At 37.5% G+C, this 17,431-nt stretch overlaps 1 protein-coding gene across 13 annotated transcripts in view; it reads left to right on the top strand.

Annotated features, from left to right (window-relative positions):
- The first annotated feature begins 71 nt into the window (after window positions 1-71).
- The window catches only part of LOC100297513 (coiled-coil domain-containing protein 170), a 38,636-nt gene continuing 21,276 nt past the window's right edge, over window positions 72-17,431 (top strand). For 4 of the 13 annotated variants that reach the window (XM_024998088.2, XM_010809552.4, XM_010809550.4 and 1 more), the window contains exons 1-4: window positions 72-2,177; window positions 7,996-8,134; window positions 14,207-14,227; window positions 14,983-15,111. In XM_024998088.2, coding sequence (XP_024853856.1) covers window positions 2,071-2,177; window positions 7,996-8,134; window positions 14,207-14,227; window positions 14,983-15,111 — 396 coding nt within the window. In that variant the 5' untranslated portion in view covers window positions 72-2,070. Of the gene's footprint in view, window positions 2,178-2,646; window positions 3,689-7,802; window positions 8,135-14,206; window positions 14,228-14,982; window positions 15,112-17,431 lie in introns of those variants that run through there. The other 9 variants (XM_010809548.4, XM_024998082.2, XM_010809554.4 and 6 more) reach the window with 9 other exon arrangements.

Raw genomic sequence — 17,431 nt, 5'->3', positions numbered from 1 at the left:
GCGGGACAGCCCAACACACGTGTCTAGGGACCGCGCAGGCCGACACTTCTACTGCGCCTGCGTCCCCGCCTCCACTCGCTACGGATGAGAATGCGCGTGCGCAGTCCAGACGGACGGAGGACCCTTAGGCAGCTTAGAGCTGAGGAGTAGAGGGTTTGAAGTGCAGCGGGAATTTGAGGGACCTCTGTGTAGACTGGCTGGAGGACATGATTGGCTGCTGGAAGGATTTTTTTTTTTTCCAGAATGCGCCATCGTGTGGGCGGGGATCCAGCTGAATTGGGAATCAGCCTAGAATCCAGACCTTAGGGGGCGGAGTCGAGGCACAGGTTAGCGGGAGACCAGTTTGGCGGGCGCGGGAGGGCAGCGCCGGCTGAGGGCGTGGAATCTGTGCTGTACCATTCTTACCGGGTTCCCGCGTAGGGAGCTTGGAGGCGCCGGGCTGGCTTGCAGGTAGACCTGCGGAATGTGGGGAGGCATCCGGCGTTTTCGTACCGCAGCGCCCCCGTCCTTTCCCCCCCACCCCCACCCCGGCGTGGTCAGACTGAGGTCGCGGTCCCCACCCTCATACTGAATCGGAGAGTCTGGGTGGCGCCCCTGACTTCTTTTCAAGTCTTCTCAGGCGAATCTGATGCTTGGCCAAGGTTGAAACCCAGCCCGCTGTTTCAGACCCGCGTAGCTGGAGCGCCATGTTGGCTCCCTCAGGGTCCGGGTAACCCCCAGGACAGCCATTGCAGGGAGGGTGGTCAGCTTTGCAAGTCTAGGTTTTATCAGATGCCCACACACAGATCTGGGGTTGGAGAAAGGACAAGGGCCTTGCAGAACTGTGTGGCCGTGTGACCTCAAGGGCGGACACTCTTGGAAGGCAACTGGGATGTTTAGAAGGACGAGTTCTGCAAGTTTCTGATTGGTTCCAGAATCGTCCCACAGATACTAAAGTCCGCAAGTGCTGAAGTCCGTTATAAAAAAACAAAGTAGTGTTTATGTATAACCGAAGCACATACTCCTGTGTAAATTACATCATCTGTAGATTACTGATACCGTGTAAATGCTATATAAATAGGTGCTGGTATGCTTCAAATTCAAATTTTGCCTTTGGGCACTTAATGGAACTTTTAAAATTTTTGACCAGGCTTGGCTGACAGAGCAAGTGGAACCCAAAGATACTAGAGGGCCAACTATATAATAACCTAAAAAATGTAAGGACCTCTGAAGGCATACTGTTACGTTATGTTCCATGTGAACAACAGATGAAGAGAAAAATATGTTCCCTGAAAATTATGGGTAGTGAAAGTTTTGTGTTTATAATGCCAAATAGATATTGACTGCAACTGTCTGTTTTGCTGAGAAAGATGACATAAACCCCGAATTGCAGATTGAGAAATAGAATTTGAAGGATAATTTTCAAAACTGCATAGCTGTTGCTGGAATAGGGACCAAACCTGATTGTTTAAAATATGTTGCCTTTGCCACTTTAACAGCCTGGTTTTCAACTATGATATCTCTGTGTGACCTGTACAATTCATTCACTGAGCAAATAGTTATTGAGTGGCTACTGTGTCAACAACAGAGAGACACTGCTCTAGGTGATAGGGATACCACGGTGAACCAATTAATTCCCCACCCCCACTTCCCAGCTAATATTCTGGGAGTCAATGGTCAAAGAAATATGTACTCTAATTTTAGATATTAAGAAATACCATGTTTTACCAATAGACAAGCTAAGAGGATACGGAATGGTGGTGGGAGGCAGGAGAGTGCTGTTTTAGAAATGTGTTAAGAGGAAATTCCCTCTGGGGAATCTGAGGTGCGGAAACCTGAATGAAGAGAGGAAGTTAGGGTATAAGAGAAAAAACCAAGGATTTGGTTTGAGCAGCTGAAAAGGTGAAGTTCCATTACTGAGCTGAAATAAGTTTTTAGATGCATCTTAGATGTCTGATATTTATATAAATGAGATCTGCGATATTTGAATCCATGAAATTGGAAGTGTGCCCAAGACAGGAATGAGTGTAGGTAGAGAGATGACTGAAGACTGATACCTAGGACACTTCAGTGTTTAGAATTCAAGGAGATATGAAGAGAAACCAGGAAGGAATACTGAAAAGAGTCCAGCGTGTTATGAGAAAAACTTTGAGAGCATGCAGCCTTAGAAGACAAGAAAGTGTTTCACAGGAAAAGAGGTAACTAATTCTTCCAAATATATTGCAGGTTGGTCAAATGAGATAAAGACTGAGAATGGATCATTTTACAGAGAATAAAAAGAAAAAATATTTTTATTCAAATGCTGTTAATGGCAGTTGCTTGAAAAAAATGTGTATCCTTTCTGCAGAAGTACCATTTTTACAAAAATACTGAGGGTTATTTGAGAATATCTATCAAAACTTTAATGTGGGCTTTCTTTGATCTTGTAAGTCCACTTCTAGAAATTTACCCTAGAGTAATAAGTACATGTATACACAAAGATATATGTATAAGAGTGTTCCTCACAGCATCAATGTCAATAGCAAAAAGCAAATCTCCATCAGGATGGATGAAGTTGTTAAGCAATGGATATACATCTATAGATGCTGTGTAAGATAGCTTTCATAAATTATTAAATCATCAAGGCAGGTTATCCAGTAAAATGTGTAATATGATTTCTATTAATATATTCAAAGTACACTGTCTCTGATTACGTTACCAAAAATGACCCCTCACTTAGCTACTTGTTACTATCACAATAGCCTATTTTATTCACAGCACTTATCACTATCTAAAATGATTTCATTTATTTAGTTCGCTATCTTTTCTTTTTCCACCAGAATTTTAGCTTTATTAGAAATTCCCTGTCTTGTTCATGGTTATGTTTCTGCTGCTTAGGGATGTAATTTTTAAAATCTAGTTTTAGAGGAAAAAAAGGATATTTCTAATTTTCCTGGTTTAGTTATTAACTCTTACTCTCATACTTATTAATACTACTTATTTTAGCCCTACCTCATTTTTATTCACACTAGGATTACCTGTGTAGATTTTTTAAAATATTTATGCTTAGACCCCACTGTAGACCAATTAAGTCAGAACTTGGGGTAGTGTCAGAGTATCAGTATTTTTTGAAGTTGTCTTTGAGATTTTAATGGGTGGACAGGGCTGAGAACCACTAGATTAGATGATATTTGAAATATAAATATAGTGATTCTAATATCAAGAACACATAATAGGGACATGCTTTCTTAGAATACCAGTTTTTCAAACAAGTCATGTTTTGCTTTTACTGTGTTCCATAGTAGATGGAGTCATCATTTTTCTCCTCCTTTCAAAGTACTTCTTTGTTTATTAGGTGTAGGTGTTTGACCTATTCCAAGAATTTCACAAAAGAAAGACCCAAAATATGAATTTCACCTTTGCTGGAATATTTACTTTTGGTGGGATTACTTTCCTAAGAGTTTGCTAAGTTCTCTCATGCTTGATGAAGCCACTTTATGTTTTTCACTTCATTAATTAGGAAAATAAAGACTCACAGGCCTTACTTTATCACTTTAGAAGGTCCCTTTGCTATTCCCTTGACCTCTGTGATGCGTTGACCTAGCAACAGCTCCTTTGATGTACAAACATTCTTTTGGCAAATAGTGCAGGGCAGTCCCTCATATTGAACAATTCAGATTTCTTCTGGGAACTGAACTTGGAATTGGAATTTTCTCTTGTGCCTGATATGGTAAACATTTATGGTTTTTACTTTCTACTAAATGAAGCATAGCATACTGTATTTTTCTAATGTGAATATTGATAAATCTTACGAATGTTGTGAAAGAATTCAGTAGTTATGTACAGACCTAAAATCATAGAATAATTGTGTCATATGGCTGTATTTTATTTTTCATTTGAGACTTCTATTATATTTTTATTATATTTTTGTAAGGTAAATTTGGAAGAACAGTATTATCACTTATATGAGTTAACTTTGTATTTAAGAGTGGTGTTTTGTTTTTTTCCTGTTGGGTTCTTTAGTTGTTCAAACTGTGTTTTGGGGGCCTAGTATGTTCAAGCTGGTCTTAGAAAAGGCAGAGGAACCAGAGATCAAATTGCCAACATCCGCTGGATTATGGAAAAAGCAACAGAGTTCCAGAAAAACATCTATTTCTGCTTTATTGACTATGCCAAAGCCTTTGACTATGTGGATCATAATAAACTGTGGAAAATTCTGAAAGAGATGGGAATACCAGACCACCTGACCTGCCTCTTGAGAAATCTATAGGCAGGTCAGGAAGCAACAGTTAGAACTGGACATGGAACAACAGACTGGTTCCAAATAGGAAAAGGAGTACGTCAAGGCTGTATATTGTCAGCCTGCTTATTTAACTTCTGTGCAGAGTACATCATGAGAAACGCTGGACTGGAAGAAGCACAAGCTGGAATCAAGATTGCCGGGAGAAATATCAATAACCTCAGATATGCAGATGACACAACCCTTATGGCAGAAAGTGAAGAGGAACTTTAGCCTTGTGATGAAAGTTAAAAGAGGAGAGTGAAAAAGTTGGCTTAAAAAGCTCAACATTCAGAAAACAGAGATCATGGCATCTGGTCCCATTGCTTCATGGGAAATAGATGGGGAAACAGTGGAAACAGTGTCAGACTTTATTTTTTTGGGCTCCAAAATCACTGCAGATGGTGATTGCAGCCATGAAATTAAAAGACGCTTACTCCTTGGATGAAAAGTTATGACCAACCTAGATAGTATATTCAAAAGCAGAGACATTACTTTGCCAACAAAGGTCCGTCTAGTCAAGGCTATGGTTTTTCCCGTGGTCATGTGTGGATGTGAGGGTTGGACTGTGAAGAAAGTTGAGTGCCGAAGAATTGATGCTTTTGAACTGTGATGTTGCAGAAGACTCTTGAGAGTCCCTTGGACAAGGAGATCCAACCAGTCCATTCTAAAGGAGATCAGTCCTGGGTGTTCATTGGAAAGACATGCTGAAGCTGAAACTCCAGTACTTTGGCCACCTCATGTGAAGAGTTGACTCATTGGAAAAGACTCTGATGCTGGGAGGGATTGGGGGCAGGAGGAGAAGGGGATGACAGAGGATGAGATGGCTGGATGGCATCACCGACTCGATGGACGTGAGTTTGGATGAACTCCAGGAGTTGGTGATGGACAAGGAGGCCTGGTATGCTGTGATTCATGGGGTTGCAAAGAGTCGGACACGACTGAGCTGAACTGAACTGAGTATGGAATGATAGAGATAAACCAGAAATAGATTCTGCTCTTAATGTAGCTTTAATGTAGTAGGAGAGATCAGATTTTTACCTCATACAATATTGAATGACATAACAATCAAAGGAAATGCATAGATCATATACTCTTAAGAATTAGGAAGAGAGAGAGATTATTCTCACCTTGCATGAATCAAGGAAGGAGATGGTACTTGAGATACTGTAAGATTAGTTCATGCTTCTGGGAATATATTTTGGCCCACATAGTACCTTGTTTCTTAGAAGCAATATAAATGAAACTCGTAAGTTGTTTTTAATAGAGCATAAGATTCATAAAATGGTAAAGAAATTTTTAAAAAAAGAAGAGGATAGGATTCTTAAGAAAATCTTTGTCTCCAGTATGATCCTTGTTCCAGGACTGAGGAGCAGTTTATTCCTCCTTTTCAGTTCACCAAAACTTAAGTGAGTTCAGTTCAGTTGCTCAGACGTGTCCAACTCTTTGCGACACCATGGACTGCAACAAGCCAGGCCTCCCTGTCCATCGCCAACTCCCAGAGTTTACTCAAACTCATGTCCATTGAGTTGCTGATGCCATCCAGCCATCTCATCCTCTGTCGTCCCCTTCTCCTCCTGCCTTCAATCTTTCCCAGCATCACGGTCTTTTCCAGTGAATCAGTTCTTTGCATCAGGTGGCTGAAGTATTGGAGTTTCAGCTTCAACATCAGTCCTTCCAGTGAATATTCAGGATGGACTGCTTGGATCTCCTTGCAGTCCAAGGGACTCTCAAGAGTCTTCTCCAACACCACAGTTCCAGCTTGTGCTTCTTCCAGTCCAGCGTTTCTCATGATGTACTCTGCATATAAGTTAAATAAGCAGGCTGACAATATATAGCCTTGACGTACTCCTTTTCCTATTTGGAACCAGTCTGTTGTTCCATGTCCAGTTCTAACTGTTGCTTCCTGACCTGCATACAGATTTCTCAAGAGGCAGGTCAGGTGGTCTGGTATTCCCATAGAGGAATTTTCCAGAGTTTGTTGTGGTCCACACAGTCAAAGGCTTTGACATAGTCAATAAAGCAGAAGTAAATGTTTTTCTGGAACTCTCTTGCTTTTTTGATGATCCAACAGATGTTGGCAATTTGATCTCTGGTTCCCCTGCCTTTTCTAAATCCATCTTGAACATCTGGAAGTTCATGGTTCACATACTGTTGAAGCCTGGCTTGGAGAATTTTGAGCATTACTTTGCTAGCATGTGAGATGAGTGCAATTGTGTGGTAGTTTGAGCATTCTTTGGCATTGCCTTTCTTTGGGATTGGAGTGAAAACTGACCTTTTCCAGTTCTGTGGCCCCTGCTGAGTTTTCCAAATTTGCTGGCATATTGAGTGCAGCACTTTCACAGCATCATCTTTTAGAATTTGAAATAGTTCAACTGGAATTCCATCACCTCCCATTAGCTTTGTTCATAGTGATGCTTCCTAAGGGCCACTTGACTTCGCATTCCAGGATGTCTGGCTCTAGGTTGATGATCACACCATCACGATTATCTGGGTCTTGAAGGTCTTTTTTTGTATAGTTCTGTGTATTCTTGCCATCTCTTCTTAATATCTTCTGTTTCTGTTAGGTCCATACCATTTCTGTCCTTTATTGAGCCCATCTTTGCATGAAATGTTCCCTTGGTATCTCTAATTTCCTTGAAGAAATATCTAGACTTTCTAATTCTATTGTTTGCCTCTATTTCTTTGCACTGATCACTGAGGAAGGCGTTCTTTAAGTCTATTCTTTGGTTCTTAGAAAAGGAATTGATATAGTAATGATTTTAAGTATCGAATAATTAAAATGAGGAAGAGACTAAAGTTTCATTAGAGATATTTGTTCTTTAATAATTGTCTTCAGTATTAATAAATCTGGAATAAGTAATAGAGGAATTTCAAAATAGATTTCCAGGGTTAGTAAAGAAAACCAGGGTTTCATACTTTCAGCTCAATATTCTTCAGCTCACACCCTCTTGATATTTTTTGTTCTGGAACTGTTCCATTTTCTGGGAGATACCACCAGCAAAGGAAACTCATACCCTATTTGCATGCAGCCCTCTCAGTGCACAGTTTCTAAATGCCACATTTCCCCCACTAAAGTTCATTCTCTGATCTTAAAAAAGAAATCTCCATCTTATTGCTTAATAAAATATATAGATAATAATTTGGAAGGTGTCTTTCTTCTATTTCTCTTATTGAAAAGAAAGATAATACATGAACTGGGTAGGGAAAATGGATTTAAGGCAGTATTGAGTTCTTAGGAAATTGAATTTATAAAATTCATAATGTGAGGTTACATTTTATGTTTCTCTGGGACAGAGCACTATGAGCTATCACATGTTACATTAACTCATTTTAGACACTAGCTTTTGACTGAATCTTGAGGGATATAGTTATATTTCCTATAGACTCAGAAATTGAAAATGAAGGAAATTTGCAAGTCAGGTATCTAAAGATATGATTCACAAGTAGCATTTAAGTATGATATAAGTGCATATGTGTATATCAGCAGGCTATTTTCAACCAGTTGTAATTTAAGCACTGTTTTGATACTGCCTTTAGAAACTAGATCTGTCTTATCTCCAAGCTACAGGTTCAGCGGGCAGCTTCTTCTGAGGTCTGGCTAAACTATAAGGATCTGACGTGGAACCTTCGCAGAGACATTGCTGTGGGCGCTGGCCAGACCTCAGCATCTTTTCCTGACCACTCTATGAAAACTCTTCTTGGAAGCACCTTGGTTCACCATTAGTAGATCTTGTTCATGCTTCTTTTATCTCCAGCATGTCAAGCCCTGTCCAGTTTTTAAACCACTCAAATCCAGGGAAGCTGGCTACTGCCCAAAGCAAAGGACCCCGCAAGGCTAAGCCGTTGGAAGTCAAACATATATCAGCTTACGCATCTCGGAAAAATAGCTCAGGGGTAAGTTGTACTCTGGGATTTATTTAATTTTTTCTGTTCTCAGGAGGAAGAGGTAAAACAGCGTCTTGCACAAGCAAGAGCTAGCAGAAAGGAAAATTCAGTTCTGTTTGCCCCCTCGCCTGTGGAGCACCCTTCCAATGCACGACTCAAGACATGAGTCAAAGATCTCACTTCCAGTTCCTGACTTAACTCTAGAACAAGGAGCAATGAAATTTCTGAATCTAATGGAACCTCAAAGTGAATTTTACTTATTTTTGCCTTTTTGGTGATTCTGATATTTCACCAAGGCCCACAGTCCCAAAACAATATAAAGGGCCTCTGAGTTAATTTGATCCAACCCTATCATTTTGCAGATTAGCAAACTGAACACTGGAAAGAGGCCACAGTGATTTAAGGGCAGAACTGAGTAGTCTGACTCTCATCACCTTTCTGTTGTCCCATATTACCCCCTTGATATACAGCCTTGTTTTATTAGGGCTGGACCCTGATGAGACTGTTTCTGGAAATTAAATACCCTCTTGGGTCAGATGATATTTTTAAGACCATTAGACAGATCCATCTATTCTTTAGCTTGTAACTCCTAGGAGATGAAGTCTGAGCTGTGGGGTAAGGATGGGGGCTTAGGGGACTGGTTTATTTCCATCCCCTATTGTCTTTAAATGAGAATAATTAACCTAGTTTCTTCCCTAGGAAAGGAAATGTATTACATTAAAAGTAAATAAGTCAACAGATGAATGGATAAAGAAAATGTGATACATGTATTCTTTAGAAGAATATTCTTCAGCCTTTAAAAAAAAGGAAATCCTGCCATCTTCAACAACATAGATGAACCTGCAAGACATTCTTACTTAGTGAAATAAGCCAAACAAAGACTAATACTACATGATCTCACTTATATGTAAAATCTAAAACAAACTTACAGAAACAGAGTGGAATGGTGATTTCCTGAGATGGTGGGAAGAAGGAAATGAGATGTTGGTTAAAGGGGACATTATTTTTGCAAGATAAATAAGTTCTGGAGATCTAATGTTCAGCAATGTGACTATGTATATATATATATATATATAGTTAATAATACTGTATTGTATCCTTGAAACTGCCAACAGTTTAGATCTTAAATGTTCTCATCACAAAAAAAAGAAAATGGTAACTGTGTGAGGTGATGGATATATTAATTAGCTTGATTGTAAAGATTATTTCACAATGTATACAAATATGAAAACATTGTCACATACTTTATATATAATTTTAATTTTCAACTATACCTCTAGAAAGATGGGGAAAAGAAGTAACTGATACAATGAAGAAGGACATTGTTCTACAATCTCTAACTCATTTAAAGTGCATAAATGCTCATAAATACCTCTGGGAATATAAAAAATTGTTTTATCATTTTCCACAAGTTTTAACACCATAAAATATATATTTAAATATTGGTATATTATGAAGTTTATAATAATAAAATTGTCTTATTATCAGCATGTCCTCATTTAACTATGAAATTTATTTTAAATCAATTATAAAACAAAATGCTTGAGTTTGCAACAAGTAAGTTTAAAAATAGCATGTTTTCCAAAAAAAAAAAATAGTATGCTTTCTTTGGGACTGTGTGTGTGTGTGTTAGTGGCTCAGTTGTGTATGACTCTTTGCAATCCCATGGACTGTAGCCCGCCACACTCTTCTGTCCATGGGATTCTCCCAGCAAGAATACTGGAGTAGCATGCCATTTCCTACTCCAAAGGGATCTTCCCAACCCAAGGATCAAACCCATCTCTTAAATCTCCTTCATTGACAGGTGGAGGCAGATTCTTTATCACTAGCGCCACCTGGGAGTGAAGTGAAGTCAAAGTCGCTCAGTCGTCTCCGACTGTTTGAGACCCCAGGGACTATACAGTCCATGGAGTTCTCCAGGCCAGAATACTGGAGTGCGTAGCCTTTTCCTTCTCCAGGGGATCTTCCCAACCCAGGGATCGAACCCAGAAATCGAACCAAGATCTCCCGCGTTGCAGGCAGGTTCTTTACCAGCTGAGCTGCGTGGGAAACCAGTGCCACCTGGGAAGCCCTACGGAAAAGTATAGAGACTAATACATTTCCCTCCAAATTTGCTTTAGTTGTTCTTTTAAGAAAATAAAACTTCACTCATAAAATTGAAGACCATTTTGTAACCTCTCATCCTTCTCCAGTCTTGGGTTGCGTGCATGTGTGCATGCTGAGTCACTTGAGTTGTGTCCAACTCTTTGCCACCCTATGGACTGTAGCATGCCAGGCTCCTCTGTCCATGGGATTCTCCAGGCAAGAATACTGGAGTGGGTTGCCATGCCCTTCTCCAAGGGATTTTCCCAACTCAGGGATCGAACCTGCGTCTCTTATGTCTTGTGCATTGGCAAGCGCGTTCTACACTAGCACCACCTGGAAAGCCCCTCTTGGGGTGGGTAATATAAATAAATTTAACAGTAGAATCAGACATCAGCCAGTAAGAATCGTTGCCACTCTTAGCTCTAGGGCAGGTCCTGGGGCCTCTGCTGCTGAGTGTTAGTCATCTTGGTGAAGGGAAGTGAGTGGATCCAGGGTCTGGGGTGGTGAGAGATGAGGGTGTTAGGGTAGCTACTATTACAAGTCTATGTGGAAGTACTGCTGGACCATCCTGGACCTTTTTTTTTTTTCCTTCTTCTTTTCAGAGATAATTTCTGAAGTAAGCGTATAGCCTTTGTGTCCATGTTTTTAATGTTTAGATATATGTGAATGCTTCTTATATTGTTTTGGCCATTTAAAAAATTACATTAATGATATTCTACTAAACCTAACTTTCTACCTTGCTATTTGCACTCAGTCTTTTTGTTGTTCAGTTGTTCAGTTGTGTCCAACTCTTTGCATTCCCATGGACTGTAGCACGCTAGGCTTCCCTGTCCTTCAGTATCCCCCAGAGCTTGCTCAAACTCATGTCCATTGAGTTAGTGATGCCATCCAACCATCTCATCATCTGCCGTCCTTTGATGTCCTTTTGTCCTCCTGCCTTCAATCTTTCCCAGCATTAGGGTCTTTTCCAGTGAGTTAGCTCTTTGCATCAGGTGACTAAAGTATTGGAGTTTCAGCTTGCATCAGTCCTTCCCATGAATATTCAGGGTTGATTTCCTTAAGGATGGACTGGTTGGATCTCCTTGCAGTTCAAGGGACTCTCAAGAGTCTTCTGCAACACCCAGTTCAATAGCATCAATTCTTTGGCGCTCAGCCTTATATGGGTGTTTTCTGTTTGTTTTTTGGTAGTCTTTTTTGTTTATTTGTTTTATTTAATGGACTTTTAAAAAAAATTGGGAGTATAGCTGCTTTATGATGCTGTGTTACTTTCTTTGTATAATGAAGTGAATCAGCTATACATATTCGTATATCCCCTCTGTCTTGGACCTTCCTCACACCTTCTGCTCCTGCCATCCCATTCATCTAAGTCACCACACAGAGCACCCAAGCTTAGCTCACTGTGCTATACAGCAGGTTCCCACTAGCTATCTACTTTATACATGGCTGTGGACACATGTCAATCCCAATCTCTCAATTCATCCCCTGCCCTGCCCGTGTCCATGCATCTGTCTGCTATGTCTGTGTCTCTATTCCTGCCCTGAAAATAGATTTATGTTTTTAAGAGAAGTTTTTTTTATTCATATAAATTTAGTCTGTGCGTGATAATTCCTGCATAGAATTCCAATACAAATTATATTAATATATCAATTTTTATACATTTTAATTTTTTATTATATAAGCAAGCTTCAGCGAGCTTCACATACAGCATCCCTCCTTGTTCATTTCTTCTAAACTATGAAATAAGAAAAGAATTTGAAAGAACTTATCTATAAAAATTGCAGGTTGAATATTTCTTATTTTTATAAATTAAAAGCCTAATGAAACATAATGGTTACTGTTTTTTCTTTTTGTTATTGGTGTTTGAAATCTTAGCAATATTGTGATATGTTAAGAACTTAGCACATTTTAATCAATTTTCTCTTTTGTTTTATATCTCAGGTACATTGTCGAGTTAATCATGCTTAGTTCATGGTACAATATCATCTTTCTGTACAGGGCTCCTCTTGCTTTACTTTTTCTCCATCTCCATTTCTGTCTCATCTAATACATTTGATGTATGTCTTTGGATATAGATGCATCTTTTAAAAATATGTAGTTTTGTTTTGTGAATGGATTTTAAAAAAATATACATAGGAAAGAACTATAAAATGTATATGCACAGGCTAGGTAATAAAACAAATACCTGTAAACCCACCACCCAACATCTTAAAACACTCCAATACCTGAGAAGCGTCCTCTTTGCCACTTACTAACTGAATCCCTTTATTCCTACCTACACTTACAAATAGTGGCTTTTATGAGTTTTGTGTCAATCATTCTCTTTGCTTTTCTTCCAAGTTTTAGCACTTATATAAGAATCCCTAATAAATATTAATTTTATGTTTAAAAGTTTACTTAATGTAATTATACTATTTCTGTCTTTTTGTTACTTCTTTCACTTCATGAGATTTGTGTCACTTTGTGCGCATTCAGTAATGATTCTATTGTATAAAGATACCATAAATTACCCATTAAATCTTACTTGACATGTGGGTTGTTTTCAGTTTTTGCTCTTTCAAGTAACATTGATAATCTTTGCTTTTAACTGGAAAGTTTAGTCCGTTTACATTTATTGATGTTATTGATTATGTGGGTGTCTTTCTATCAGCGTATGTATAATCTACTTGTCCTGTTATCTTGTTTCCTTTTCTCTCCTATCATACACAAAAGTGATTGTTTTTGTTTTGTTGTATTGCATTTATTTCTTTTTTTCTCATTTTTTTTTCTACAAGTTTAAGAGTTATATGCTATATGACTATTGTTTTAATAGTATATTAGTGATTTTAAAATATATAATCAGCAAAGTTAACAGAAGTTTTTATGGTTACTCTTGAGAAATCTGAATATTTTATTATAATGCTTTAAACTGTTTTTCTCCTCTCAGTCTATATGCTTTTATTTTGTCCTGCACTGGTTCTATTCTTTATTTTCAACCCCATAAATCACAGTTTTAAAATTAATGTTTATGTAATTATGCTCACATAATATTTACTGTTATTTTTTATTCACTTTTCTTTCTTGTATCTCAGACTTTGTGAGTTCATTTTCTTTCTTTAAAATTCTCTTAAGTAAGGGCCTGTTGGTGGTAAATTCAATTTTTGTCTAAAATGTGTTTATTTTACTCTTAATCTTGGAACATAATTTAAGTAGAAATTCTGGTTGGCACTTACCTTATGTCTTTGATTTGAACAAGTAGTCCTGTCTTAGCCACTATTTTGAAATTTGAAAGTATGCTTTTGGCTAACCAAGCCATATATGAATTAGTGGAAATTTTAAGATGCAGCCCAGTTGCAGAGATGTGAAAATCTGTGCCTTTTATACTCAGTGAAAGACGATATATTTTTTATTAGTATATTACAGATATCATTTCACTGTTTCTCAGCTTCTGTTGCTATTGAGAAGTTGCTCACCTGTCTAATTGCTATTTCTTTGTAATTATGTCCTTTCTATTATCTGTTTTTTAGATCCCTTTGATGTTCTGTAGTTTCATTATGAGTGTGTTGGTAAAGAAATTTTTTTGACTTACTTTTCTTGGGACTTGCTGGACCACTTAGATTAGTATCTTTCAACAATTCTGTAAAATGATCAAAGCATTATTTCTTCAAATATTGCCTCTTCATCATTCTATAGAATATAGCCTTCTTGGACTCCTAACAGACATATGATAGACCTTTTCATTTTAATCTCTCTGCCTTAAACTCTCTTTCTCCATTTATTTGTTCCTGTATGCTCAAAATTTTGCTTCATATTTGAGTTCACTCGTTCCTCAGCTGTGTCTAATTTGCTTTTCAATGTGTTCGTTTAGTTTTCAAATTAAAGTTATTATACTTTTTATTTCAAAAAGTTGTTTTCCAATGTTAATTCTTTGTGGTATCTTGTGACTTAGTCATATTTTCAAAAGTTCTCTTTATTTTTTAAAAACATTTAAATATAGTCATTTTGTATTCTCTTTTTCAGATCTGCATTCCTAGTATCTTGGTAAGAATAAAATTTTAAAACCTGATAACTTCAGAAAAATGCATTTTGTTCCTTTAATACAATAAGTACTATGTGATACATTTATACACTTTTTAGGGATTTAGATTAATATATTTTACTTGGTTTCAGTTGAATCATATAAACTTTGTTCTTAGCCAGTTATGCTAATTAAATTTAGAATATTATATATACTCTTTTGGTAAGAGGAGGAGATATTGTAATACAGATAAATCTCCCTAATTTTTACTCTCAGTAAAGAGTGAAAGAAACACAAAATTGATGTTGATTTACTGAAATCAGATTTAAAAAAAAATAAATTTGTATAAGATATAAGCATAGGAATTTACTTATAATAAAAATAAAACAAATACTGGTAAATCTTTCACCAGTGACCTTATAATAGTTTAAGGGTCTGTAAAGGCTTTATTAAGTGTGAATTAAAATTTTCTGACATTTTATGTGTGTTTTATTTTCTATACTCTCAGAAATTATGTTTATTAGATGTGCTGCATTTACTCATGGCAGGTATTATAAGTTGTTAGGTAAGAATTTTTAGAGAAATATAAAGTAGACTTTTAAGTTAACATGTTACTTGCTACTTTTTGAGACCTATTTCATTTGTTAGGATACCACCTCAAAATGAATATTTTAAAGTTGTATTTTAGAGTTACTTATTTGAGTTTGTGAGCTAAAACAGTGCAGTTTTTATTATAGGGTACATGTTTAGCTGATTAATTTGAAATTTCTTTTTGTAGGCTTGTCTTAATCCACCTATTGAAGTGGTTCCCACCAGGAACCCAGTCAAGTGCAACAAAAGGGCAGCTGATTCAGTCCATCCTGACCTTGCTGGTTTGTTGGTGAAAAACAAGAATCTTTTAGCTGAGGTATATGGATTACTTGAAAATAAAACACCATGGGAAGTTATATCCTCTGTAGGGAGCGAAACATTCTGATAAAAGTCTCCAAGTTTTATCTAAACTCAGTTTTGCTTTTTTTCCCTCAATACTGAACCCTTTTATCACTGAGGGGCACTAATGTAGATCCAAATCTATCTTTTACCAGAGAAATCCCTTTGGAGATGTTACATATTGCTGCTTTTGAGTGACTACTGAATGACGTAGGAACTGCCCTGCTCAAAATGTACATAATAATAATCTGTGTGTGCATGCTCAGTTGTGTCCGACTCTTTGTGACCCCAGGGGCTGTAGACCACTAGGCTTCTCTGTCCATGGATTTTTCTAGACAAGAATACTGGAGTGGGGTGCCATTTTCTACTCCAGGGTATCCTCCCAACTCAGGGATTGAACCTGTGTCTCTTATGTCTCCTGAACTGGCAGGCAGATTCTTTACCACTGTGCCGCCTGGGAAGATAATAGTTAAGGATGAGTTCTCACTTTCAGTAAAGTGCCAAATGGCAAATATTACTAATCTTATTAAATACTTGATGAAACATCTGAGTAGTATCAACAGATGAAAAAGAAACCACATTTGTAAGAAGTACCTTGACTTTGATAGATTTGATACCCTGCAATGAACTAAAGGATACTTGTAGGAATTTTTTAGCTGAACTCTAGCACTCCAGTATTCTTGCCTGGAGAATCCCAGGGACGGGGGAGCCTGGTGGGCTGCCATCTATGCAGTCACACACAGTTGGACACGACTGAAGTGACTTAGCAGCAGCAGCAGCAGCAGTACCCTAAAATATTTGTTGCAAGAGATTGGTAATCAAGATTGGAATCCCAAGGCTGTTGTCGTTGTTAAAGGTAACATAATGTGGCTGCGAGTCTGTATTGCCTCTATGGTTACCTTTAAGTAAAATGTTCTAAGTGCTGATATTGTGAGACATTGGATAATGCCTTTTGAATAAGTAGCTATCTGTTGTTTCTATATTGGTTTGCTTGGGCTGCTGTAATAAAGTGCCATGGCCTGGCTGGCTTAGTTAACAGAAATTTACTTTTTCATAATTCTGGAGGCGAGAAGTCCAATATAAGGTGTCAACAGGGCTAGTTTCTTCTTCTTTTTAATGTTTCCCCCAGCTTTATTGCCATATATCTGACATAACATTGTGTAAATTTAAGATGTACAGTATGGTGATTTGACGTACATATGTGTTGTGAAGTGATCACCCCAATAAGGTTGGTTAATAACATCCATCACCTCGCATAATTACTTTTTTTTTTCATGGTAAGATGGTTAGTTTCTTCTGAGGCCTCTCTCCTGGGCTTGTAGATGGTCATCTGTTTTCTGTGTCCTAACTTGGTCACTGTGTCCAGGGGTTCATGTGTATGTCTAATTCATAAAAAACCTTTAAACAGATTTAAAGAAAATATGTAAGCTATTCATATAGAATTTCCAAGTACTTCTTAAAAACAATTTTTTACATGTACACAAAGCATTTGGTACCTACACATAGTTTTTGTTTGCCAAAGGTTCTACAAGGTCTGCAAAGGTTCTAAAAGGTTCTACAAGGCCTCATTGTGAATTGATTTTGGAGACTGTATACATGAAAAAGTATTTCATAGCTCATATTGGCATTTTCTAAATTTAATAAAAATCAGTGACAATTTAACTCCAAGCTTTTTTAAAAAAAAAAAAACAATTCCCTGGTGGTCCAGTGGTTAGTACTCCGTACTCTCCTCCCAAGGGTCTGAGTTCAGTCCCTGGTCAGGGAACTAAAGTATTACAAGCTGTACAGCCAAAAGAAAAAGAAAAAAAAAAACTTCAAAAAATAAAATAAATAAAATAAAAAACAAAATTTTAAAAAGTATATTGATTACAATAGAATACCTTCAGCTTGAGTCATCTTTCCCTTTCCCAATAACCTATTATTTAATTTTATAGTAACACAATTGTCTTGATGAGACAGTTTTTCTATTCATGCATACATTTAAGTCTTTCTGTTATAATTATCTCTTTGTGGGACATACAAAAATAATTACCATGTGTTTCTGTCCAATAATGGAGAAACAGGTGCAAAAAGCTATATTTAGAAAAAGGCAGATACAGAAGGGATAAATATTAAAGAATTTAGTTGGTAATTGGATTGTCTAGTTTAGGGAATATGATATTGAGCTAAAACTCTTGCATAGTGCTAGGTAGGCTGCTGTAGTAATAAAAGTTAAACAGGGAATTCCCTGGTGATCCAGTGGTTAGCACTTGGCACTTCCACTGCAGGAGGCCTGGGTTAGATCCCTGGTCTCAGAA

This window comes from Bos taurus, chromosome 10 (genome assembly GCF_002263795.3).
Source record: "Bos taurus isolate L1 Dominette 01449 registration number 42190680 breed Hereford chromosome 10, ARS-UCD2.0, whole genome shotgun sequence".
NCBI lineage: Eukaryota > Metazoa > Chordata > Mammalia > Artiodactyla > Bovidae > Bos > Bos taurus.
Note: the sequence above shows the minus strand (reverse complement) of the source record. Positions and strands in the feature narration are given on the sequence as shown.